General features: G+C 36.7%; 1 protein-coding gene across 1 annotated transcript; it reads left to right on the plus strand.

The window, feature by feature from the left end:
- Positions 1–23,795, plus strand: LOC121427410 (spermidine synthase-like). The gene is made up of 8 exons (XM_041623787.1): positions 1–353; positions 6,182–6,302; positions 8,517–8,609; positions 11,347–11,500; positions 17,202–17,285; positions 21,490–21,635; positions 22,603–22,725; positions 23,252–23,795. Exons 1-8 carry the CDS (start codon positions 223–225, stop codon positions 23,297–23,299), a joined length of 900 nt encoding a protein of 299 aa, XP_041479721.1. The 5' UTR covers positions 1–222; the 3' UTR covers positions 23,300–23,795.
- The last annotated feature ends 3,709 nt before the right edge of the window (positions 23,796–27,504 follow it).

Below are 27,504 nucleotides of genomic sequence, written 5' to 3' on the forward strand. Positions count from 1 at the left end.
CATTCATTCGCACGTGGACCGTGGCACGGTGACAGACTGCACAGTTTGCACTCGTCAGCTCCGTTTCAGAGATACACACGTTGTGAAGCTTCACGGCGCTCTATAATCTTTGGCCCCACCTATAAACTTTTGTGTGTTTTTTTTAAATTCTATGTTACTCGTGTCGAGTAGTATTCTGACATTCGAAATTACATCAATTAGCTAAAATTACTCAAAGAAATAATGGATTCTCTGAAAAAAGGATGGTTCAGTGAACTTGGAACGCTTTGGCCTGGAGAAGCTGCTTCGCTGGAAGTGGAGGAAGTTTTGTTTCATGAGCGTTCAAAGTTTCAAGATGTTCTCGTTTTCAAGAGGTATGGTCAGTTCCCCCAATGTCTGCGCGGTCTCCCAAGTCTGCGCACCCGTACCCGCGTATCTGCGCGATTTTAGTTACAGAAGATGCGCAACGAGCACGAACTTTAAACATGCACTACATAGAAGACAGGGGTGGTATTCTGAGGTCATTTTGTCTTTAAATTTTTTTATTTTATCTCTTAAAATGAAATTGGTATTCTGAGATGAGATTTTATCTCTCAGATAAAATTTTAGATTTTATCTTGCGTATAAATTTTATCTTCATAATCTTGCGTATCTAGACTACAGATGACATACAACAGAACAATGCCTGCGTACACCTACCCATCGCGTATCTGGCCGTTGCAACGCGGATGATGTGCTTGCGCCCATGCTACTTTGAAGAAAAAATAAAATAAACTTAAAAGAGGGTAGAGGCTATTTTATCTCTGCGACCAGGGTGACCAGACGTCCCGTATTTCCCGGGATTGTCCCGTATTTTGCTTCTTTGTCCCGGCGTCCCGACAAACCCTTCCCGGGACGCCTATTTGTCCCGTATTTCAGAATATTGAACAAAATGTATTGAAAAGTGACAAATTTTCATCAAAATAACCAACACTGCAACAGATGACGAAGCAGAGACAATAAAATCTATAGATCTAAAACTTTTGCAAGTTCTGCGGTGATTTTCTTGCTAACCCAATACATCGCAAACGAAACGGCCTCCTGCCATTGTGTGGCAGGCTACTAGCTAGGCATGTAGGATCTGAGCAGATTCTCTCCACCAAACATGCCAAAATAATCACAAAAAAGGCAGGAAATTTGCATGATTATATTATGGGTTCTCAGATTACTGATTTGGAGATGTAATCTCGGAGGAAAAAGTTATTGAGTTTTCATAACTAGATCTAGTTTTTTCAGCTTTCGTTTTGAGTCTTGTTGTGTATGATGCCGCTATGTTTCATCTAATTTTAAGTAAAAAAATCACTTTGAAATTTTATTCATTTCTAAAACATTTTTTTTATTTTAAAGATATATTTAAAAAACACCAAATATTATGATTTTTGCTAGATGATTGGATTTTTTTGCTTGATGTTTGAACTTTTTTCCTCACCTTTCTTTCTTTTCTATCCTTCTTTCTTCGTCCTTCCTGCTTGCCCATTTTTGTTCCATCTATATTTCATATTTGTCTTTCCTGATCCTTTCTCTCTCTCTGTTCATTTTTTCTTTCTATCCTCCTTTTTCTTACCCGTCTTCTTTATCAAATTTCCCTTTTTATATTCCTTGTTTCTTTTTTTCTCCCCCTCCCTTCCTCTCCTTTTTCTTTTAATTCTTTCTCTTCTTCCCAGTGGCGTAACTAAGGGGGGCATGGGGGGGGGGGCACGTGCCCCCCCAATCGGCTGGCCAAAAAAAAAAAAAAAAACGGGGAAAGGGAGAAAAAGCAGGAGAAAGGAAGAGAAACGTAGTGGGGAAAGAAGAAATTATGTTCATTATAAATGTTATATTATAATTATGTTATATTACATGAAAAAGCATTTTTTTTCATAACTTTATGAAACATTATTTGCTCACAGGGCCTATGACTTTATTGTTCCTGGTGCTCGCATAGACCGTTTAAAGAGATAAATAATCCTGATGTACTAAAACCTCCTGTTTTCAAATCAATACTGTACACCAAATACATTACCTCGCAATTCGAGTCATAATTTTTTCATGTAGTGACATTTGCTCTTTTTTATGACTACTTAAATTGATTGCCCTATTTAAGGTCTAATATAAAACATTTCCTGTCCGTGCTAACGTTCGCATTAGTTGATTGGTGAGATGTCTATTCTTCAATGAATTCCCAAAATCAAATCTTACAATGTCTAGTTTTCTGATCTCAATATCAAAAATTTTCAGCTCGCGCTCGCATCATTTGGTTAATGAAATTCCTGCATACAAACAAGACTTAGAATGCCCCTCTTTAGGTCTGAATTTCCGAAATTGCTTATAATGTCCCTTTTTAGGTCCGAATATCAAAAATTTTCCGCTCGCGCTTCGAGCTCGCATTATTTAATCAGTGAGATACAGTATATCCGTTTAATAGCACTGCATGTCCTTAAAATGTTTCTATTAGGTCAGTATACCTAAAAACTGAGCGCGCTTTGCGCGCTCCCTAAGTGACTCGAATTTTTTGCTGGTGCCCCCCCCCCATTGCCGTGGCCCATGGTACGCCACTGCTTCTTCCATTATGTTTTTATTCCCTCCTCACCTCAGTTCTTCCTCCCTCTCTTTCCTTCTTTCTTTCATTCTTCATTTTACTTATCTAATACTTTCCCTTATTCTTTCTCTCCCTCCCTCCCTTAATTCCTTCCTTCCTTTCCTCCTAACTTACTGCTTTCCTTCTTTCTTTGTTTGCTTCTTTCTTTCAAAGAATGAAGGAAGCATTTTTCTTTCCTTCATTCTTCTATTCCTCCTATTTCTTACTCTTTTTCTTTCTCTCCTTTATGTTATCTTTTATTATCTTTCACATATTGTATTCTTCTTCCATTCCTTTCTTTTTCTTTCTTTCTGTATTCAATTCAAAGAATGACGGAAACATTTTCTCTCTTTTATTCTTTCTTTTTTTTTCTTCATTTTCCCTTATTTTTTTCTTTCTTTCTTCTCAATTCATCTCTTTTCTTTCGTCTTTTCTTTCTCTCCTTCGTTCTTTCGTTCACCCTCCCTTCCAGTTCTTTATAATTTTTCATAGGTGTAACACGTGTAGCCTTCTTATTTGATCTTTTTGTTGATTGTCCCGTATTTCATTTTGTGAAATCTGGTCACCCTGTCTGCGACGTTTATTTCACCAATATTTCTAGGTGAATTAACACCAAATGGTGACATAAAAATTAAGAAAAATTATATATTTATTGAGAATAACACCTTAACGTTGTTCCTGTACAATCAGAGAGTATTTCATAAAACTTTTCTTGACTAATATTGTCTTTGAAATGATGCTTGAAAAGATGCGATAAAGACTTCGAAAAAAGATGAGAGTATTGTCCTTTTTGTTAAATGAAATCTCGGTAAAGACGCGTAAGCGTATAGTGCAAGCGTATTTGAAGTCAATAAATTGACGCAATCTCACCCCTTTGCCACACCTGGCGGAATGGATTTTAATTGGTTGAGTGATATGAGAGAGCTATAAAAGCGCGTTTCTAATTGGATATTGATTAAAAAATAGGTGTGTCTTACAGAGATAAAATGAAGATAAAATGGTTCTCAGAATACCAATTCAGAGAGATTTTAAGGGTATTTTATCTCACTGATTTTAACGGAGATAAAATATTTTATTTTATTTTATCTGAGATAAAATGGATCTCAGAATACCACCCCAGGCATTCATAAAAAAATCTGACTCAAACTGGTGGAAAAGTAATGAATTCAGGGCATTTCATGTGACGGCCTCAAAATGCAGCCTTTGTCATCAAAATCCCCGAATCGTGTGCAAAGTGAATGAGTGCGCAGACATGGGGTAGGCCCTACCATTTTTTTTTTCAAACTGAAAATGACTGCCCAAGGTTTTTTCAAGAAAATCCTATATTTCCTTTCACTTTTTAATGAGAAATTTGGTACACTTTTAATAATATAAGGAACACTATTAACCAATAGATTTTGTGAAATAAGAAATTCACATTAAATCTTGACTCAAATTGTTAGGTGTGCAGACTTGGGGCCCACCATCATATTTAAACCCAAGCACTTGTTCACTAGATGAAATGAAACCATGTAAAAATGACCCCCATTTTTACACTCAAATTTCCATTCCAAGGCATAGCATTTTCTTATCGAGAAAAAAGAAGAGAGGAATCTGCTCCAAAGCTTCGCATATTTTTCGTTAAGCCGCTCCGATCGAATTGAATGAGCTGCAATTTTGGTGAAAAGCGGCCGCAGAGCTCCCCCGGCAGTAACCCAGGGAACTCCCGCCCGCGTGTAAAGGCATACTCACCTGACAAGCGTGAAGTATGGTCAAAATAATTCTCCGAATAAATAGTTAAAACAGAAATCAAGCACTTACCACGAATATATGGATGAAGGTCTAACGAGTGGCAGTAGGTGGTTTCAAACCGCCTCGATCACAAGAATCCCCGTTAAATTACGAGAACTTTTTAAGGCTAAAAAATACCCGTTAATTATTCCTGCATTCACACCGCCCCGAAACACATCCTTCGGGATAAGTTCCCGAAGTTACGAGCATGCGCAGTGTGGTCTGATAAGCAGGCAAGGCGGGAGATTCAAAATCACTAGCCCAGCAGCCACCAACGCCGCCGCGCCCAACGACACGCTGGGATAAAAGTTCCCGTAATTTGCTTTCACATCGCCAAAATACCTGCGACCTTGGAAAAATCCCCACGAAAGTTCTCGTAATTTCGCCAAGTACCTACTATTTAGCGGGTATTTTCTTTCGGGGAAATTACGCGTAGTTTGCTTTCACATTACCAAAATACCTGGTATTTTCTGATCGGGGTAAATTTCCCGATCAGAGAATACCTGGAACTGGCGAACTTCGAGGCGGTCTGAAACCGCCTAGTTTTTCTGACATCTGGGCACAGACTGGAACCTCAAAAACGAAAAGTTCTCTCCTTCTACCCCCGTCTCGATCGGCCATTTTTGTTATGAATTTTAACAAATAAGAAAGAAAGAAAGAGAGAGAGAGAGAGAGAAAGAAAGAAAGAAACACTTTACATTTCATATTGTTATCTTTAATTACACTTTTAAAGACATGTATGGTAATGTGTTTGATGTTGGATGGCTTCAGTCAGTCCACAGAAAGAGATAAGTTTGGCAACCAAGAAATGATCACCTTTCACTAAATATTTTTACCTTAGACATGTGGCAATGTTATGGTGTTGGATGGTGTCATTCAGTGTATTAAAGAGAAATGCCAGTAATTGCAGTAAACACTGATTTCATGAGAAAGTCTATAAATCCAGGCTTAATTGTCAGTATATCATCGAGGATCTAGATCTGGTACAGTTACTTAAACTGAACTTGTGAAATCTTGAAATCTACGCTGAAAAATGTTCACACTGAAGATCACCAACACAGATAGGCACAAGTGGGACAGTGTATTATTATTGCTGGAATAAAGACCCGACGGAAGTGACCGAATCCGCGCTTATTTTGCTTATTTCTCACCAATTACACAATTTCTTCCAGAATCCTTTGGTACACATTTTTTATTCATACAAACAGACACTTAGGTGGTCATTACGTATTAGATTCTGTAAAAAGTCATTTTGAGATCGTTACCAAAACTGGAATTTCTCTTTAATCGCCTGTATTAATCTTTAAGTGTGAAGGACACAGGTCTACCCTGAAGAAGAAGAGAGTGATGAGTTAGGCAATGAAGAAATTATCACCTTTTATCAAATATTGTTACCTTAGACGTATGGCAGTGTATTGTTGTGATGAATGATTGCATCATTTACTGCACAGGAAGAGATTAGTTCGGCAACCAAGAAATGATCACCTTTCATGAAATATTGTTACCTACATGTAATTAGATATATATGGTAATGTTTTGGCGTTGGATGCGGTAATTCAGTGTACAGAAAGTGATGATTTTGGCAACAAATAAAGTAGAAACTATCACACTTCATTACATATCTTTTCAGTAAGACGTATGGCAATGTTTTGGTTTTGGATGGCGTCATTCAGTGTACAGAGAGAGATGAATTCAGCTACCAAAGAAATGATCACCTTTCATTAAATATTGTTACCTTGTAATGTTTTGGCATTGGATGTGGTCATTCAGTGTACAGAAAGTGATGAATTTGGCAACAAAGAAATTCTAACATTTCATTACATATTATCTTTTCAGTAAGACGTATGGCAACGTTTTGGTGTTGGATGGCGTCATTCAGTGTACAGAGAGAGATGAATATAGCTACCAAGAAATGATCACCTTTCTTGCCCTGAACTCTCACCCATGCCCTGAGAAGGTAAGTGTGAACTTTAAAGGGGGAATCTAGCCTTGGTCATAATATGTTGTATTGGAAAAGAGAAAAATAAGAAAAACAGAATGGTTGAAAGTTTGAAAGAAATTGGACAAGCAATAAGAAGGTTATGGCTGCTTTGAATTGAGATCGCTAATACCCTTTTTACACACTCTAAAATTACCTTAACCCCGTACTATAGGTGGGGCTAAATTGCCATTTAGCCCCACCTATAGTACAGGGTTAAGCTTAGCCCACTTTCTTTTTACACAGCGTTTTTGCAATGTGGGCTAACCCCACCTTTAGTACAGGATTATTTGGCCCAGCAAAAAAGCAGGGTTATCCCAGCAATTGCGGTGCTAAGAGCGATAGTACGGGGTTAAGATCGATAGTGTAAAACGAAAGTGGGCTAAGCTTAACCCTGTACTATAGGTGGGGCTAAATGGCAATTTAGCCCAACCTATTGTACAGGGTTAAGTAAATTTTAGAGTGTGTAAAAAGGGTACGAGTGAAGTACTTGTACTACGAATGATCGACAAGAACCACTAGTCCGGGGTTAGCAAGTTTCGTGTGTGAAAATCAAGCATTTAGCAAGTTTCGTGTGTGAAAAGCAAGCATTCCTTATCAGGGGTTAGCAATAACAATTTGGCATGTGTGAAAAAGAAAGAAAATAGTACGGGGTTAAGGATAGTATGGGGTAAGTGGTAGTCTGGGGCTAAGAAAATCCTCTGTAAAAAGGGTATAAGACCATTTAAATTTGAAATTGGCAACTGGGTAAGTAAATTTAATTATGACAAGGGGCAAGGACAACTTTCCCCATCTAGGCCATGTAGTTAATTATCAGGAATTTGTGGTTTTTCTCCTAATTACCTATTCCCCTATGGCAGTAATAATATAACCAAGGTAGCATACTGTTTTAGTTCGATTTTAGTTTGAACCTTCTCTTTCTATTTTGATTGGTTGTTATTCCTAATTTGAATACATAGAATTGTTCTATGATCCTGAGTTGAGCTGGGCAAAGGAGCCCTGACTTCTTCGCCTTCTGTTCAAGTTGTTTGCATATATAGTTTCACTCCTTTCCCCCTTCTAGTTGATGATTTGAATTGTTACTTAAAACTTAATTATTTGCTACCCCTTAACTCAACTTATAATTTCAACACCCTCACAAAAGCTAGCTACATGTATGGTCTTTCAGATTACAAACTCAAAGAATGAATTAGCCCGTGATTTCATATAGATTCTGAAATTCTACACAGGAAAAGTGATTGTTATAGCTACATGATAATTATTTGGGTGTGTTATTGTAATGGGTAGTGAATAAGTGTGTTACCATTCAAGCGGGTTTCTAATGACAAGACTATCCTGCTGAGAATGATGCATTATGGGGTAAGAATCTGGCCAGATATGAGTAGTGGAGGACTCAAGGCTGTTCTTGGTTGATATTTGCTTTAAAGATAAATACCAGTTGTGGTAGCGATCTAAAGATGAGTTCGAACAGAATCCAATCAAAAAATAAAAAATGTGTGCCAAAAAGCAATATTAAACACTGTCCTACATGTGCTTAGTTATACCAAGCGATCACCAGAATTATCCATTTTGGGATAAGATTTCATGATTTTACGAAGATCAGTTTACATTAATCTACCAGATCTCTATGTATGATGATATTTTGACAATTAACCTGGATTAATAGACTTTCTTGTGAAATAATTGTTTGCTGCAACTATTGTCTTTTACTTTAAAAGAAAAAATCATCATGAAGATGAGTTGTTGTTTTTAAGCGAAAATAGTGAAAGATAATATTGAAAAAGATGTGATCAGATCCATCAAAGATTTAGAAGAGAGTTTTTTTTTTTGGGGGGGGGGTATTTTGGGGCAACTCTAGAAAAGATGGTTGCCCCAATTGATTCAATTTGGGGAATTTTAAGGGCGATTGGGATGCCAAAAGGGCGACATCGCCCTCAATGTAACCCAATTTCCGACCAGACACATGAAAGTCTGGAGTTTGATCCCTGGCCACGGCCCTTACACCAATAAGCAAGGTATTTAATCAACAGTAATATTTTATTTTGCATTCAAATAAATGGAAATGCATGCATTCTGCATAACTATACGTGCATTTGTCACAAAAAGATATCCTACTCGGCATCTGAAAGGGGATCTGTAGTTTTCATGATGACCTTTGCTTTGATATGTCCATCTTTCCTTTGCTGCTTTCAGGTTCTGGTAATAGGCGGGGGCGATGGAGGGGTCATCCGTGAGATCGTCAAACATCCAGATGTGGATTCTGTTACACAATGTGAAATTGATGGGGTAAGAAATTATCATGGATTAAATATTCATATCTTATGTCTCCTTCCGTTACTTAAACATGCATTAATGATTCTTAAAACACTGCCCTAAGTCTGGTGAGGAATTTTCAAAAGACCATTGCAATAATGTTGTAACCCGCACCCGTTGCGGTACGGGTTAACCTGCCGGTATGCCTCCGATCGCGGGTTGCGGGCCGGGCCGAGTTCATTCTCAAACCCGCAGACCGTCATGCGAAAAAAAGGGAGAATAAACGACGCATAATAAAAACATTCACAGTGAAAATTGAGTTAAGATCATGTGCTTCTTACGTGGCAGATTCTTTTAGAGACGTAGATATTTCCTTTTAAAAATGCCGGCGTATTTTTGTCTTGTGAATAGTGAACAGGACTGAGTCTGAGACAGTTCAACATGATAAATACATCGAGTTGCTCTCTTTCAAAGGCCAGCGCCAGTGCGTGCATGCAGCGCAGTCAAAAGCAACCGCATGGGCCAATGAAACTCGATGTTGAGTTTCCCGTCCCATTTTTTCCAGCTCATAATGAGGAACCGATTTCATTATTCATTATTTTTCAGAAGATGAAAGTTTGACCTTTTGTAACCTTTTAACGCACTTTATTCTGTGGAACTTGAAGCCAGGGAAAAATTAATCATTTTCTTTTGTGGGGGGCTCCATTTTCATTTTTTTTGCAATATTTCAGGGGCTCTTTTCAAATGCTACGTTTTTGTATTTTGAGGAATACCTGTTCACTTATTAAATTAATTATTATTTTGTTGTTTAATATTGTATGATTTTTAAAGTTTTTTCATGCCTAGAATCTTGGATGTGGGTGTGTTTGTGTGGGTGAGACTGTGAGTTGAACTTGATATAAATGAATTTAATATCTAATTTTTACTCCATCTAATTCCAGTACTTGGCCATGTAATAAAGGCCCACATACCCTTACTTTTCCTGAAGTTCTTTGAAAACGCAGATCTCCACGAAAATTGTATTTCTCTATGGGGGAGTCTAAATTTGGTGAGAATGAACTCATTAATAACTTAAATATACATGACAATGAAGAAATCATCAAACTTCATTGGCAGTTTTGAAAAATATACCCGAAATATAAACTCTGTCTGAAGCAGAAAATCACCATCATTGAGGCCTTTACAGAGAGAATTGTCCCCCAGAGCTCTGGCAGAGAGACAGAGCTCAGACTAGCTAGCACAAGCGCCAATGCGTAAGTGGGTGAGTCTCCCGTCGGCCTTGTAACAGATTGAGCTTTGATGATTTTTTTGTCTGATATTTAACTCATCCCCTGGAAAAATAAAACAAATGATTTTTAAGTTATAATTAGCAAATAAGATAAGTTATTTTGGATGAGTACTAGGCCGTATGATAACTCACCAACGCAAGGTTACTAGACTGGGATTTATTGAGGTAGCTCAACCGTACCTCGAGCGATGTTCGTGCAGGCTCCACCACTTCTACGGTTGTTGAATGGAGCCTGCACGAACATCCCTCGAGGTATGGTTGAGCATGCAGCGTCATTCCATTCACAAAAAAAGAAAGAAAGAAAAGATTTGCAGGTATTTACAAGATATACAAGTAATTGTCTTAAGTACTGAAAAGCTTATATTAATGTTTAAAATCAATTTTGAATCTAGATATCCAAATAGTTTATTTTCAGAATTTGATTTTCAAACGCGGGCCAAATTTCATAACGCGGGCGACGGGAAACTGAACATCGAGTTTTAGCGGCCATATTATCGAATGAAATACAAAAACAGAAGGAAATAATATAGAGATAAACGAGAAGAAAAAATTGACTGTATCATTATCCAGGTATTTATTGCAATTTTGATTACTTTATAGACGAGGTCCCATAGAATTGAATATTGTTATTATGATTGTTGTGAGTCGCAGTGTCGACCGACCTGGACTGAAAAACAACATTGCCGTCTGCCGATCCTTGCTGGGCAGCCTGGGCTAGCTAGCTCGCTGAGCTGCGGCTCGCTAGCTCCGATCCGAGGCGTTAATTGCGTAATGCTTTCAATTTCGAGATCAGAGCGGACCCATTTCGTGGTACAAAGTCACCCAAAAAACATTTTCTCTCCGGAATAAAAGGCGAATTTGCAAATTGTAAGTAAATTCACTCTAGGCTAGGTAGTAGTAGACATATATTTTCCTGATTTAAGCCTGTATAGTGTGGGGATTGCAGAAATAATGTTTTTGATTTTTCAAAGATAAATTGACTTGCGGGTTAAAACCCGACGGGTCAGCGGGTCCCACTTGCAAATTATTGGATTATACGGGACGGTACGGTTCGGGTTTTCACTTGCGGGTTACAACATTACATTGCAATCCCATTATCTAATGCAGGATGTTAATAAATTGTTTATTTAGATGATTTTTATTTTTTGGCAAATGTCATACCTAGAAGAAAATTTTATGGCAGATATCATATCATACATACCTAATTTTGACATCATTCTGTCAATCCGTATATTTTTATTTTATTGCAGATGTTTGTAATAACTTCCTTACTTGTTGACTATAGAAGATTTTAAGTTTTTGACATATTTTCTGGGCATGATGATTTTTATACTACCAGTATATGGTTTTCACAATTATCACTGCTTTTAATTCTCATATCATATTCTTTTTTAATAAAAACCATGTACACTTGTGATATTTGAATTATCATTTTTGACTATTTTGTCATATTCATCCGTCTCGGTTTTCTTGAAATTTCAGTGTGTTGTAGAAGTTTCCAAGAAGTACCTACCTAACATGTCTGCAGGATACGACAGCCCAAAGCTTACACAGCACATAGGTGACGGGTTCGCCTTCATGAAGGAGAACAAAAATGCCTTTGATGTCATCATCACGGATTCATCTGATCCTGTCGGTGAGTGTTGTTTTGAGAGGAATCTTCATATGTACCCTCAAAGACTCCCCACCCACCCCTCGGGGGGGGGGGGTAGCATTCTTGCAGGGAAACAAAACTGCTTGGGGGTCGGGGCTAGAGGAGGTGGTTGAAACTAAAGGCTTGGTCACACCGCCCGAGCGTTGTTGGAGCGGTCGTGGAGCGGAGAGAAAAAAAATCATCAACGCTCGCTACAGTTAACCATTTTCGATTTTGATTGTTGTTTTCTTGTTTTCGATTTTTTCCCCAATTTTGAGAGCGAAATTTGACCCTCTCCGCTCCAACAACGCTCGGGGGTGTGACAAGGCCTTCAGGTTCCTGAAGTGACGCCGGAATGCAATAATTTCCCGAGGGGCACAGCCCTGATGGAAAATAGCATTTTGACTCAGCCATATCGATTGGTCAAGCTTCAATTTATCACATGGGTAATTTTATACAATATGTACATGTACGTCTCTGGATATGATCATTAGATCATACAGGAAATGCTCCAATTCAAATTTCATAGCTTGAGCAATTTGTGAAGGGAAGGAAAAAAGGAGAATGAGGATTGAAACTGTGAGATATGTAAATATAATCTAAAAAAGTTTTGTTTTTTTTTTGTTGGGGGGGCATGGAATTTCCAACATGTTATATTTTATTACATCGCACAGCCTAGATGTAATCTTTTCTAAGACTATATGATTCCGTCAAGTTGGTCCTTATTGTCAAATCTGTAAAAATATGAAATATTGTACAGTTCAAACAATAAAAAACAAAAGAAATAGTGAGTGAAGGACATCATCGACTGTCTCATTTGAGTTGTGCATATCACTATTTTGTGAAAAAGTAAGCAAAACTTTAAAATGTCATAACTTTCTTACTAATTCTTAGTTTACATCCGATTTTGATGAAATCATTAGCATTTCGCTAGTTTCATTTTTCTGTATTTGTTCAATTCAACATTTCTCTTGGGTGGACTTGACCTTTATTTTTTAACAATATAACATTAAAAGACTTGTAAACGCTTCTGCGGGCAACTGCGTGTGAGATACTGTCAAAGCGGGCGACCCGCAGGTAGCAGAAATAGTTACCAATACTCGCAAGTCACACGTAAGGCTTGCACAGGACAATGTGACAGGACCTACAATAAATAATTTACTTTCCAATTGCTTACAGTTGGTCATTTTCAAACAAAAGTGGACATGGGGGTGAAAATTAAAACTTGCTAGAAATCATTAGGCATCAATGTTTTTTGAAACTAGACATCTTAAAGTATATTTTTCCATTTCATTTACATAAAAGTATTAATTATGTCTTGAGATACAGTGAATTTTATGCAAGGGAAATTAAATGTTACAAAATGTTGATTTTTGCATTAAAATTCACATATTGCCTATCACAATATAAAATTTGTATTAGAAGCACATTTGTTGGCAAGATACAAGCTGTGTATTGTATCTAACTCCTAAATAGCAAAAAAAAATTGTGTGAAGTGTTTTTCTGAAAAAATTGGGTTTCGAAGTTTTCAAAACTGGTTGTCGTGTCACTCACGTTTTAAATGCAAAAAGTTTTCTAGAGCTGTGTATTCTGAAAATTAATTTATCCCAGTACTGGAGCAAATACAGTTTATCTGTACCTTATTGTATATAAAGTAACTTGGTCCAATGTGTTAAGGTAAAGCTAAAATTAACTGTTAAAGTTGTGTCGTGTCACTCACAATGTCGTGTCACTCACGAAATGTCGTGTCACTCACAGTATTATAATGTGTATAAAAAAGGACATCCAGTAATTTTTGAAGCGTTTTACCATGGATACAGTCAAAATGTTGTTCCTGACATCATTTAGGCCTATTTTAGGCTAATAATTTCCTCCATCTTCCTAAATTTACACCTTTTTATGGAAATATTGAATTTGACATTGAGTTCATCTATTTTCTCTCCTCTCCGTGGTTGCCTTGGTTTAAAAAATCCTGACAATTTTCCATTGGTTTGAAGACTCGGATCCTAATTCATATTTTGGTGAATGTACTGTGATTAAGAATATAACAACATAATCAACACAAAATTATGAATGTATCAAGAGAAAAACCACTATACTTTAGCAATGGACATATTTACAATGCATAAAGGGTTGGTGATGGTGATGTTTCAAGTCATACCTAGGTATTACTCGAACATTCACTGTCTCCATTTACAGAAATGAGCAGAAAGTTCACCTTTCTTTTGAGCAATGTTATTTCTTTGTTATACTCATAGAGCTTTAGAAAAGTCAGGGATCCTTTTTTGAAATTTGCAGAAATTTAGTGGTAAAGTAGTGTACATGAGATATAAGAGATCACCATGAACACCAAACATTTTTTTCAAATTCAGAAAAGAAAATATTTTTCTTTTCCTTCTGATTGATTAAATCAACCTTTTCATTTGCCATAAAGCTTGTATTCCAGGACATGAAATAAACAAATTTGCAAGAAAACAAACATTTCAGGTGAGAATTTACTGAGATTTGATAGAACATTTTGGATATTGCTTGAAGCAGCTACATGCCAAGTTCAAAATCATTATTTGTTCGGCCACCATTCATACCGCTAGTGATTAACTACATGTAGGGTCTGAACAGCAAACTATCATAAGTGGGCCGATGTGTGTTCAGAGCAGATTTGCAGTTACACATATTCATTACAACAAAATGATGCATGTTCATGTAGGTCCCAACAAGTCCCAACCGAGACCGCATTTTGATTTGAGCAACTTTGGATGGGTTGCCATGTACCAGTAGATCAAATTTTTTTTTTTGGGGGGGTACCCTGATAAGAACAGAGCTGGACCTCGAGGGGGAAAAGCTATTGAGGTATAAAGGGACCATGCCAGATGATGTTAGCGACTATTGAGAATACCTTTCTTACAAGGAAAAATTATTCCATCCGTTGTGGATGCTGAATTGTAGGAACCTGTAAACTTTCATATACAGATAGGGAGAAAGAGTTAAAGTTTTGAATGATATCAGGCCACAAAAAGAATGTTTGAGTTGATGTCAATGCCAAGACCTTATAACACCTCCTTCAAGTGCCCCCTCCTCTAAAGAGGAGAGTGGTAGAAGCCCTAGTGTGACAATGTGGTATGGTATAGGGAATGTGAGTTGATGGGCAAATATGACCATAAACCAAGAATAAAACATCAGGATGACATATTATGAACTTTAAAGAAAGCAGTTATTATGTAATTAAGCTTGTTTTTTTATTAATGGTATTTTACTTTTCTAGATCATGCAAAAAATACTTTCAATGTTGAGATAAATGTTGTATTTTTGCACTTGTCGTGTCACTCACGTTTTGGATGTCGTGTCACTCACGGTATATAGGAGGGTACCATTTTCCATAGAGAAGGTTTGATTGATTTTGACTATATGTGTTAGATAGGTACACTATTTATGTCCATTTACTGGTACTCACAGTACTCCATGACAATTACTTGACAATTACATGACAATTAATCCAACCATATGTGTTAGTGGTCAGAAACCCATGTCCAAAATTTGTCGTGTCACTCATGCACCGTTTTTTAATCATATCTACTAAACGAATTGTTGAATTCAAATCAAACTCGCAGTGGCCCATGCCAGTCCTACATTGTATATAATATAGTAGTCATGATTGATTCATAACCTTTAAGTTTGAAGATATGAGCCCTTAAACCTCTCCGATTGTCGTGTCACTCACGTTTGAAAATGACCAGTTACATGATACATAAACAAAGTGGATGTTATACAGAGAAAATGAATAGGTATTTCGCTTGATTTATGAATATCCTTGTTGATGTTAAACGATCTGATAATCATTACCATCTGCTAATTCAATATGTGTAATTATCTAAATATAGGGCCTGTTAATGGTGCTTTAGAGACATTCTAGTCAGCATACACGATTTCCCTGTTCAATATCAGATTATAACTTATGAATAATGACCATGATGATAGTAATACGAATAATAAATATTGGAGTGCTTTTTTTATGGCATATGAGAAATATTCAACTTAATAGGGACATTATTGCACTCATCTTTGATTTTAATATGCAACATTCTACTCACCAAGTGCATACAGTTACAATAAATAAAAGTGGGTGTTAAAAAACTAAAATACAGAGAAAATAAATTGGTATTTAGCTTGTTTAATGAATAGTCGTGATGATGTTAAATGATCTGATAATCATACCATCTGCTAATTCAGTAATTCAGTATCTATATACATGTATAATAGGGCATATTAACAGTGCTTTAGGAACATTCTCATCAGCATACATGATTTCCCTGTTCAATATCAGATTATAACTTATGAATAATGACCATGATAATAATAGAAGAGGAATTAATATTGTAATAATGATTATAATAATAATAGGCATTTACATAGCCTCATCTATCTAGAAATATTCTATTATAATAATTATAATTATACTTGCTTATATAGCGCTTAACACTTACTTTGTCAGAAGTCTCTAAGCGCTCTGCAGTATATGCAGCATAATTACCCTGGCTTTAGCAGTGCAGCTGTTACGCGTGCTGTGTTTCAAGGAAAAAATTCCTGCCAGGTACCCATTTACCTCACCTGGGTTGAGTGCAGCACATTGTGGATCAATTTCTTGCTGCAGGAAATTACGCCATGGTTGGATTCCGAGGCGCGTTGTTAGTATTATCATTATTACCCCGGCTTTAGCTCGAGCTGCCTTTCAGCACTCATGCACTCAAGAAATTAATCCTACCGGGTACCCATTCACCTCACATGGGTCGAGTGCAGCACAATGTGGATAAATTCCTTGCTGAAGGAAATTACGCCATGGCTGTGATTCGAACCCACGACCCTCTTGTTTCAAAGTCAGAAGACTTATCCTTTTTGATGGGATGCAAGAATATTCCACTCAATAGGGACAATATTGATTTTCTTGCAACATTCTCCAAATTGATGAATATTTCTAGTATCCCATTCTGAGCTATAAAGTTTAATATTACCATGGCAATGTATAATATCTACAGGACCTGCTGAATTATCATTTTTTAGCAAAAATTAATGTATTGCTTTGACCCCTCTACATTTAAAATATTCTTTTTCTCAATGTGAAGATTTGTATTTGTGGAAAATGAAGTTCTAAGTTTCATTGTTACTAGAAATGTTCCACATGTTAGGGACAACATTGCACTTATCTTTCATTCAGGCAAAATTCTCTTAAAAATATCACTTAACTCGGTTTTTACATTTCTGGTATCCCATTTCAAGCTATGCAATATAATATTTTTACCTTGATCATGATAAAAGGTAAATGCCAGCTGTGGTAACAATGTCAAAATGAGTTCATACAGAATCCAATGAAATGACCACCAAAGTGTCTGTATTTAAAAAATATGTGGCAAAGGATCCTGGAAGAAATTGTGTAATTGTTGAGAAATTAGCAAATAGCACAGGATTTGGGTCAAGCTTTTGGCCGACATTCAAAGCAATAATAATACACTGTCCTACGTGCGCTTATCTGTGTTGGTGATCTTCAGTGCGAACATTTTTCAGCGTAGATTTCAAGATTTCACAAAGTTCAGTTTATGTAACTGTACCAGATCTAGATCCTCTGATACTGACAATAAAGCCTGGTTTTACAGACTTTCTCATGAAATCAGTGTTTACTGCAACTACTGGCATTTCTCTTTGATATCCACAGGACCAGCTGAAATGCTCTTTGAGAAAGAATACTATGAGTTAATGAAGAATGCTCTAAAACCAGGAGGAATCGTCAGCACCCAAGGTAAGTAGCACGCAGAATACAACAGCACACTGAGGCACACAAAAAAATATTTTAAAATGTTGTATAAAATTGGGCTTACAGGGCAGTATTGTTTGATGTTTTTCCCCCATCTGCATGTGTGATACCACTATTTGCATGTACATCCCCAATCAGGGGTGGATCCAGGATGTTTAGAAGGGAGAGGGGCACATATTCCCATTGAAAAATTTGACAAGCAAAAAAAACACTTGTGTTTTTACAGCATTTTTACGTTGCAAATTTGAATTGTGCCTCTCAAAAGGGGGGGGCCACGGGCCAGCTGTGCCCCCCCCTTGAATCCGCCAGTGCCCCCAACACTCACTGAAGACAGGTTAATTTTGTTATATTAAATGGTACTTTATACCCATATACCCCAGCCTTAGAAAGCTCCAGCACCGCCTCATATACACAACATACTGGGATGCCAGTAATACCTTTATAGTAAGACACCATGTTGAGGTAAACGGACATCACTATCGCTAGGCTCACTAGCAGTTGTGCATGCATCGAGAGGCTGGCGAAGCTCTCGGCCTGTATCGCGAGGAGAGCATTTTACACTTACATTGGGAACATCATTTTTGTCTCACCTGCATAGCAGAGTGAGACTATAGGCGCCGCTTTTCAGTCGGCGACGTCAACATCAAATCTTAACCTGAGGTTAAGTTTTTGAAATGACATCATAACTTAGAAAGTATATGGACCTAGTTCATGAAACTTGGCCATAAGGTTAATCAAGTATTACTGAACATCCTGCATGAGTTTCATGTCACATGACCAAGGTCAAAGGTCATATAGGGTCAATGAACTTAGACCATGTTGGGAATCAACATCAAAATCTTAACCTGAGGTTAAGTTTTTGAAATGTCATCATAACTTAGAAAATATATGGACCTAGTTCATTAAACTTAGACATAAGGTCAATCATGTATCACCAAACATCCTGCATGAGTTTCATGTCACATGACCAAGGTCAAAGGTCATTTAGGGTCAATGAACTTTGGCCAATTTGGGGGTATCTGTTGAATTACAATCAAAACTTTAAAAGTTTTTGGATCTGATTCATGAAACTTGGACATAAGAGTAATCAAGTATCCCTGAACATCCTGTGCGTATTTTAGGTCACATGACCAAGGTCAAAGGTCAATTAACTTTTGCCATAATGTGGGCATCTGTTGAATTACCATCATAACTTTGCAAGTTTATTGATCTGACTTTTGAAACTTGGACATAAGAATAATCAAGTATCACTGAATATCCCGTGCAAGTTTCAGGTCACATGAAAATAAGTTCTGACATTTCAAAGATTTGCTTATTTTTAACAAAATAGTTACATGAATGAGCCAGTTACATCCAAATGAGAGAGTCGATGATGTCACTTACTATTTCTTTTGTTTTTGTTGTTTGAATTATGCAATATTTCAATTTTTACAAATTTGATGATGAGGACCTCCTTGCCAGAAGCACAAAATGTTGAAATAATGGAATTCCACGTGTTCAGAAAGGAATGAAACTTCATTTCACATAACAATGATGAGAAAATCAAAATATTTCATATTTCATATAATAAAATACAAAAGAAATAGTGAGTGATGTCATCAGTTCCCTCATTTGCATACCGACCGAGATGTGCGTAAATGTATAAATGTTTTGTGAAATGAAGCGAAACTTTAAAATGTCGTAACTTTCTTATTTTACATCCGATTTTGATGAAGTTTTCAGTGTTATGCTCGTTGAATTTTTCTCTTTTTATTCAAATCAAGTTTTTGTTGGGGTGACTTGTCCTTTAAAGAAGTTTAAGGGAACAGTCTCAAGATCTTATGTCATATAGGATTGAATTTGGAGAAAACATCTGCTTCAAAGTCATAGTGATTTGGGAGATTATCATGCTACGCCTAAGAATAAGTGTATGTTATATGGTTATAAAATCTCCAAATAACTGGGGGGGGGGGGCACTTACATTGACGAGAGGATACTATGCGCGGCCAAAAAATAAGTAAAACGGATGTCTTTAAAATAGGGCACGTTTATGTGGGTAACATGATAAGGGTGTCAAAAACACTAAAATAATGAAAAAAGGGTATCTATTTCGCTAGGAAAGCTACGTGTTTAGGGTCATATTTGCGAGGGTATAAAAAAGACAAATGCTTTATAAAGGATGTACATTTTGCCCCAACAGTCAAAATTACGTGTTTAGAGTCCGATTTGCGCACAGTGTGGCCGTACTAAACCCAATGATGTATATGTAGGAAAACTTAATAGCGGCGTCCGTGACGTATAAATATCAATGTACTTGTTTAGGGGATCAACTCAGGGAATACTTTCAAAGGGTATCGTTTTGTTTCCAATATTGTTAAGGGTAGGGTCTCACACGCCAATACTTGTTAAGGGATGCGTTTTCAGAATATGGAAAATACTTGTTAACTTGTTTAGGGTGCTTTTGGAGACCCCATGGTCGCACATGGTATCCACTCGTCAATGGAAGTGCCCCCTATAAGCCAGTTCGTAGTTCCTTTCTGCACATGATCAGAGGAAGGTCATTTGTACTAAAGTGACATTGTGGTTTAAAATCTAATGAGTTAAGCACCAACTTTGATGTCTTGATTATTCATATATTCTTTTGAATAGTGGTGTTCATTTACATCCGCAAAAAACAACAACAATGCATCCACTGACGACTGGTATTTCACAGTTTGCAAGTACCTTTAATCTTTTGCAACATACTATGATATGCATTCAAAGTATGAATGCAACAATTACCTTTATAAAGTGTTCATTGGTGTGATATCCTAGTTATCTGGTCTATTCAATTTCTTCATCCTGCTATGTAAGGCAACCTTACGTAATATCTTGCTTTGCAATCTGCCTGTCATAATGAAAAGAAATGAAAGGTCTTTTGACCAAAATTGTCCAGAAGCAACTACGAACTGGTCTATTATGTACTGCATAGTGCACGGTACAGTGATAGGGAGGCCTACATGTAAGGGACTACACACAATGTTCAATCTGTTATTCTAGGGATGTTTTTGTTATATTTTTTAAATGTGAGGTCATCAGAAGAGCAGTCTCTTGCAGTAACTGATTCTTTTGTGATGTGGTATTCAAGGTGAATGGAGAATTCTAGCAAACATAGCAATTGGGGATTCCTCCAGGGCTCGTAAAAGATATCAAAAAAGTTGCAATAAATCCTGAAAATACATGTAGTTTTCATCGTCGCAGAGAAAGGTTGAAGATGATTTATTACAAATCTATTTTTTCCATAAGCAGTTGCTAGCATTTCCAAAATAATTTACGCGAAGCTCTTTTTGATTATTCAATATCCTAGCTACTACGTGGCTTCTTTAAATTTGACCTTTTTATTTCGCAAACAAACATTCGCAAGTATTTGTAACAATCAGAAAGATTGACGAATCTAATATCGCAATAGTCATATACAAAAATTAACTTGAAAATGGTGGGGTTTTTTTACCTTCGCACAGATGGAAGAGTTCTTAAAATTTTACTTGTTACAGACAAAAAGAGGGAGCCTTTCAAATGCACTATAGAACTGGGTGCCCTCAGGGTGCTATGTATCAGATTTATCGAAAGTGTTGAATAATTTTATAATTAAAAAATTACTTTGGATTCGGAATGAAAACATTAATGGTAATATAAATGCTTTTCTAATCTATTGGGAGATCAGCATTCAAATTAAGGAACAAACTGAAAACCTACTTGTTATGCTACTCTTCCAAATATCATTTATGTACATATCGATTCTTACAATCCAACCCTCTCACAAACCTGTGAATTCCTTCCAAGAAAACCATGTACGATAAAGAGAAGTCCCTTTCATCGCTGTAAATCTCATAAGTTTTTGCTTATTGAATGAAATTCAGCCAACCTGTTTACTCAGTTTTTTTATTGATTGAAAGTGAGCTTCATCCTCAGAACCTTAGGTACAAGGACAGCCCAAACCGGACAATTTTAGGGTGACTTGCAAAAATAACCAATGGACAAAGTTTGATTACCATTTTCTTTTTAAATTTCAAATTTTAATTTTAGTGTTAATATAAACGCAATGCACACACAGGCATGAGTGTGTTTTATATCACGTGACTGTTGGATTGGAGTGGATGTAACATGTGACTTGCATACCCACTCCCCATTGGCTACATCCTTGAACTTGTTTTATTTATCTGTTTTTCAGGAGAATCATTATGGCTCCACCTGGATCTGATCAAGTCAATGCAGAAGTTCTGTCGTTCATTATACCCAGTAGTAGACTACGCCTTCACAACGGTTCCCACGTACCCTTCTGGTCAGATTGGCTTTACTCTCTGTAGTACGAATCCAGTAAGTAAATGTAATACGATATTTATCGAAAAAAAATCAACTTATGTTCATAGGTTTCAAGGGGGGTTGATTCAAAGCCTTTGGCCAGAGAACGGCCAGAAAAACCCAGCCTGGAATAGGGTTAATGCCCTATGGTTTTCCATCTCTTATCATTCCGCCGTCCAACGGTCCTTTCTGGACTGGTCACGTGAAAAGTGGAAGGCTTCTTCTACATTAATGTGATTCTGTTTATTCATATGTACATAATGATAATACCTTATTTGTCCAGTCCACCAGTGCAATTTTTGTTTCATTTTCTGTATGTTTAGTCATGAATGTTCACAAGTACAATTTTCTTTTTAATTTCATATGGTGATGTGGATGATTCTTTTTTTTTACCTGATTGCTAAGAACTCACGAGTGTCTTTGAGCAAGCAAGTAACCAGAGGACTGAAGGTTTATAATCCTTTCCGAGGGACCTGGTGGGTGTTTCATAAAGCTGTTCGTAAGTTAAGAGCGACTGGTGATCCTTGTGGTAAATGATATATTCATTGGCGATGGTTAAGCGCGTAAAAAAGGATCCCCAGTTGTTCTTAAAGTTGCTCTTAACTTACGAACAGCTTTATGAAACGGCCCCTGGGTAATGAGGCATGTAATGCCATTACCCAGGGGCCGTTTCATAAAGCTGTTCGTAAGTTAAGAAACACCCACCTTACCGGGTGGGTGTTTCATAAAGCTGTTCGTAAGTGAAGAGCGACTTTAAGAACGACTGATGATCCGTCTTGTTTTAAATGGTATATTCTTTGGCGATGGTTTAGCGCGTAAGAAAGGATCCCCAGTCGTTCTTAAAGTCGCTCGTAACTTATGAACAGCTTTATGAAACGGCCCCCAGAGGGCGTAAGCGCACCAAGTGGGGATCAAATCTGGGTCACCGGATTGCTGTACCTGAAACTTGAATTGTGATTTAATCTTCCTCTCTCACCCCCAGGAAACAAATTTTCGAGAACCTGTGAATAAATTATCCGACGAGCAGATAAAAAAGATGGGACTAAGATATTACAACTCTGACGTACACAAAGCTGCATTTGTTCTTCCTCAGTTCGCAAGAGAGGTGAGTTTTTTTCAGGTTACCACCACCGGATTGGGGTGAGGGGCAAAAAAAGTGAGTTATTATTATTATGTACCGGTACTTGCTCAGAACAGCTCCTCCTTGTCTTGTGCATCCACATAAGTGTTGTTGGCCAGATATAGCATCACTATGGAAGCTATAATAATAATATGTAGAGTATGTTCCATTTATATAGCGCAGCTACTATAATTGCACATATACTGCGTTTGAAACTTGCTCTCATGTTATTACCCTTGCCCGGGCCGAGAACAGCATACATAAAATGGTGTACATGTGTGCCAACATGGCGAGATACATTATCTCGCCAAGTACACATACATCTTTTCATAAAAGTCAACTTGGGGAGACCATGTACAATATTTTATATTTTTACTTTGACTTAAAATTTCATCATGAATATGATGTGACTTGTAAAATAGTTTGATAATTGGTGTAAAATATAATTATGAAACAATCGGAGAAACAGTTGTGGAACCATTATGTTTACTTTTATCTATCCTGTTCATAGGCACTTCGGGAGAGCAGTGAAAACGGAGCAATGGAGAACAATGCCTAATTGGACAAGATAGATCACTTACATGCTGCAAAGTGTGACCACACTTCTTCACGTATCCTGGTCCTGTTTCATTGAGGCTTGTTATAAGAACAAATACATGATTTCTGTGACAAGTTTGCTGTCAGCCAATGAAATTGAATGATTTCAGTAGCTTTAAACTGTTATTGCAAATTTGTTTTTATGAGTAGTTTTGTGAAACAGACCCCTGAATTCAAGCTAAAACTTCATCTTGCAGCTGGAATATTGTTATAACAGATTCCTGTGACCCTGTTCTCATTAAAGTCTTCAAACTAGCTTAGTGGAAACTAATTTAAGGTGTAATGGGAATGCTTGAAGCAGTCTTGGAAGCGATCTTAAAGTGGTCTTTCAAACCACCTTTCGATATAGATTTCATGATCGCTTTGCCTGTTAAACTGATTTTATGGTAGGTGAGGACACGACCTTCTTTCAAGGAGCGATCTTCAAACATGTTGGGCGAGCTACTCGACACATTGTGTAGAATGTCTGTACACTGCGGTTTTGAATTTCACACGAAACATGTGACTTCATTGAGAGCGTTCCCGTAGCAACAAGACCGTTTTACATGAACTTTTGGGCAATCAAATGGGAATGCTAGCAAAGTGATCTTCCAAAGTGGTTTCTTGAGCCGGTTTTCCACTAATCTAGTTTTAAAATTGTAATGAGAATGGGGTCTAACTTGGTAGATTTGGTTCTACCTCTACACTTGTGGCATTATTCTGATATTATTTTCTTGTTCTTGCATAGGGTTCAGGTATTTTTGCTCAGGAACTTGAATTCACCTTTTGTTTTTGGTATGGGAAATTTCTCATTGAAATGAAAATCATGGAAATTAATTTGTTCAATATATTTGACAAATATATATTTTTTATTAATTTGTATGAATAACACTTAATATGGTCCGGTGGTATTGGGTTCGACCCCTCTCAACTATATGAATTCACATTGTGATAGTATTAAATATCAGGGGTGGTATTCTGAGATCCATTTTATCTCAGATAAAATAAAATATTTTATCTCCGTTAAAATCAGTAAGATAAAATACCCTTAAAATCTCTCCGAATTGGTATTCTGAGAAGCATTTTATCTTCATTTTATCTCTGTAAGAGACACCTATTTTTTAATCAATGTCCAATCAGAAACGCGCTTCTATAGCTCTCTCATATCACTCAACCAATTAAAATCCATTCCGGAAGGAGGTGTTGCAAAGGGGTGAGATTGCGTCAATTTATTGACTTCAAATACGCTTGCACTATACGCTTACGCGTCTTTACGGAGATTTCTTTTTAACAAAAAGGACAATACTCTCATCTTTTTCGAAGTCTTTATCGCATCTATTCAAGCATCATTTCAAAGACAATATTAGTCAAGAAAAGTCTTATGAAATACTCGCTGATTGTACAGGAACAACGTTAAGGTGTTATTCTCAATAAACATATAATTTTTCTTGATTTTCATGTCACCATTTGGGGTTAATTCACCAAGAAATATTGGCGAAATGAACGTCGCAGAGATAAAATAGCTTCTACCCTCTTTTAAGTTTATTTCATTTTTTCTTCACAGTAACATGGGCGCAAGCACATCATCTGCGTTGCAATGGCCAGATACGCGATGGGTATGTGTACGCAGGCATTGTTCTGTTGCGTATCATCTGTAGATACGCAATATAAAATTTGTACGCAAGATAAAATCTAACATTTTATCTGAGAGATAAATCTCATCTCAGAATACCAATTTCATTTTAAGAGATAAAATAAAATATTTTAAAGATAAAATGACCTCAGAATACCACCCCAGCTCTGTAAATCTGAGTGTATTATGACCTTTCATGTGCATGTTCTTGAATATTCATACAAATACAAAAACTTTTCATGGTAACTTTACTTTTCTTGTGTTATGGTGACTGTACTTGGCTTTGAGGCTTTTTAACAACATACATGTATATGTTAATATTATTGATAATGATAATGTATTTTATTTTAGGCGAACTTGTTTTTGCTTCGGTGGTGAAATTTCACTCATTGAAAGATTGGTTCCAAAGATGAGGATATCATCTGTAAAAGATATCTATATAGGTTGGCTCGGTATACTGCCCCCGGTTGTTATGCCTCCACCCACCATACGTGCCGGAAGCATTATATATACATTTTTTAGTCATCTTTCCTGTTTTCTTTTCGCTATCAGTTCAGAGAACTATTCATATACTTGAAACGTATTCTGATACAAGGTTACTATCAACACAGTCAATTTATTTAATACAGACTGTTGGAAGGGAATTCTATGTTAATGTGGAAAATCCACTCAGGGACTTTTGACTTATGAGAAGTCAATCCTGTTTGTAAAAATATACTCAACTGGTTCACCTAGATGAATTCAATTTAAAATTGGTATTCAAGGTCAAGCAATGTGAGAAACTGCTTGTAAAAAGGCCCATACATGTCTTGATTTGGTTGCATTTCTGTGCATCACACATTGTGTGTTGGAAGATGTTTATGCTCAGCCATGCACAACTTACGAACGGCTTTATGTATGAAGTTTCAATTTGTATATTAAGAGTATGATCTACTTTTATGCATGTATCATTGTTTTCATCAATTAGTGTGCTATTCTCCCTGTTACTTTTTAAAGGACTGGGTATCCGTTTTTAATTCTAAATGAGTTTCTAAAGTTTGAAGTTGTATGTTTCAGATAAAAATGCTCATTTACAAGCATTGACTGCAATTTATTTTAAAAAATGCACCAAGAAAGGATCACCATTCATTCATAAAGTTTAATGTAACTTACAAATGAACAGCTTTATGACACACATCAGTCATGCATTATGAAATCTTATTCATTTGAAAATAAATGTTCATATCCATTGAAAGATAAAAATATGTAATGTACATTGGTAGACTTATCCTGGGAAATAAGATGCTCTATACTTACGCATTTTCCAATATTTTCCTTGATATTGTCTCACCTGCGAAGCAGAGTGAGACTATGGGCGCCGCTTTTCCGACGGCGGCGGCGTCAACATCAAATCTTAACCTGAGGTTAAGTTTTTGAAATGACGTCATAACTTAGAAAGTATATGGACCTAGTTAATAAAACTTGGCCATAAGGTTAATCAAGTATTACTGAACATCCTATTAGAGTTTCATGTCACATGACCAAGGTCAAAGGTCATTTAGGGTCAATGAACTTAGACCATGTTGGAGGAATCAACATCGAAATCTTAACCTGAGGTTAAGTTTTTGAAATGTCATCATAACTTAGAAAATATATGGACCTAGTTCATATCCTGCATGAGTTTCACGTCACATGACCAAGGTCAAAGGTCATTTAGGGTCAATGAACTTTGGCCGAATTGGGGATATCTGTTGAATTCCCATCATAACTTTGAAAGTTTATGGATCTGATTCATGAAACTTGTACATAAGAGTAATCAAGTATCACTGAACATCCTGTGCGAGTTTCAGGTCACATGATCAAGGTCAAAGGTCATGTAAGGTCAATGAACTTTGGCCATGTTGGGGTTTTTTGTTGAATAACCATCATATCTCTGTAAGTTTATTGGTCTAGTTCATAAAAAGTGGACATAAGAGTAACCATGTATCACTGAACATCTTGTGCAAGTTAGAGTAGTATTCAAAGTCAGCACTGCTGCTATATTGAACCGTGTGATGCAGGTGAGACGGCCAGAGGCATTCCACTTGTATTAATTTATATACCCTTATTTTATTTCAGTATTGCTATTTAAATACAGGGTTGTTCTTTACTCAATGCATTCTTTTTTGCTTTTAAAGGTACCGTATATAGAATTTTGTCTCCTTTCTCTTCCCACATTCCAAAGATGTGGCTAATTAATTGATGAAACTTGGTTGAAGGGAAAATTTGTTTGGTAGTCTCTCTTTCCAAAGGTAGTGTTTATTGTAATAATCTTGACATTTAATAAATATATACTGCATAATATTTCACTGATATGTTTGTAATGTTTATTTGACATGCTTCACAGGAGTTTGGCCAGGACGTGACATAACATTTGCTCTTGTCTTGATATCTCAGAGGGCATCAGGTTAGAACAAATGTCATGGAGCAGGGCCAGGATGCTTTGAGAGGAGGAACAAGACAACAGCCAGTTTGGTCTAATGGTCATTTATCCCATTTGTCCAATTTTCTGCTAATCTCTATCAAATTGGTCCAAA

Source organism: Lytechinus variegatus, chromosome 14 (assembly GCF_018143015.1).
Source record: "Lytechinus variegatus isolate NC3 chromosome 14, Lvar_3.0, whole genome shotgun sequence".
NCBI lineage: Eukaryota > Metazoa > Echinodermata > Echinoidea > Temnopleuroida > Toxopneustidae > Lytechinus > Lytechinus variegatus.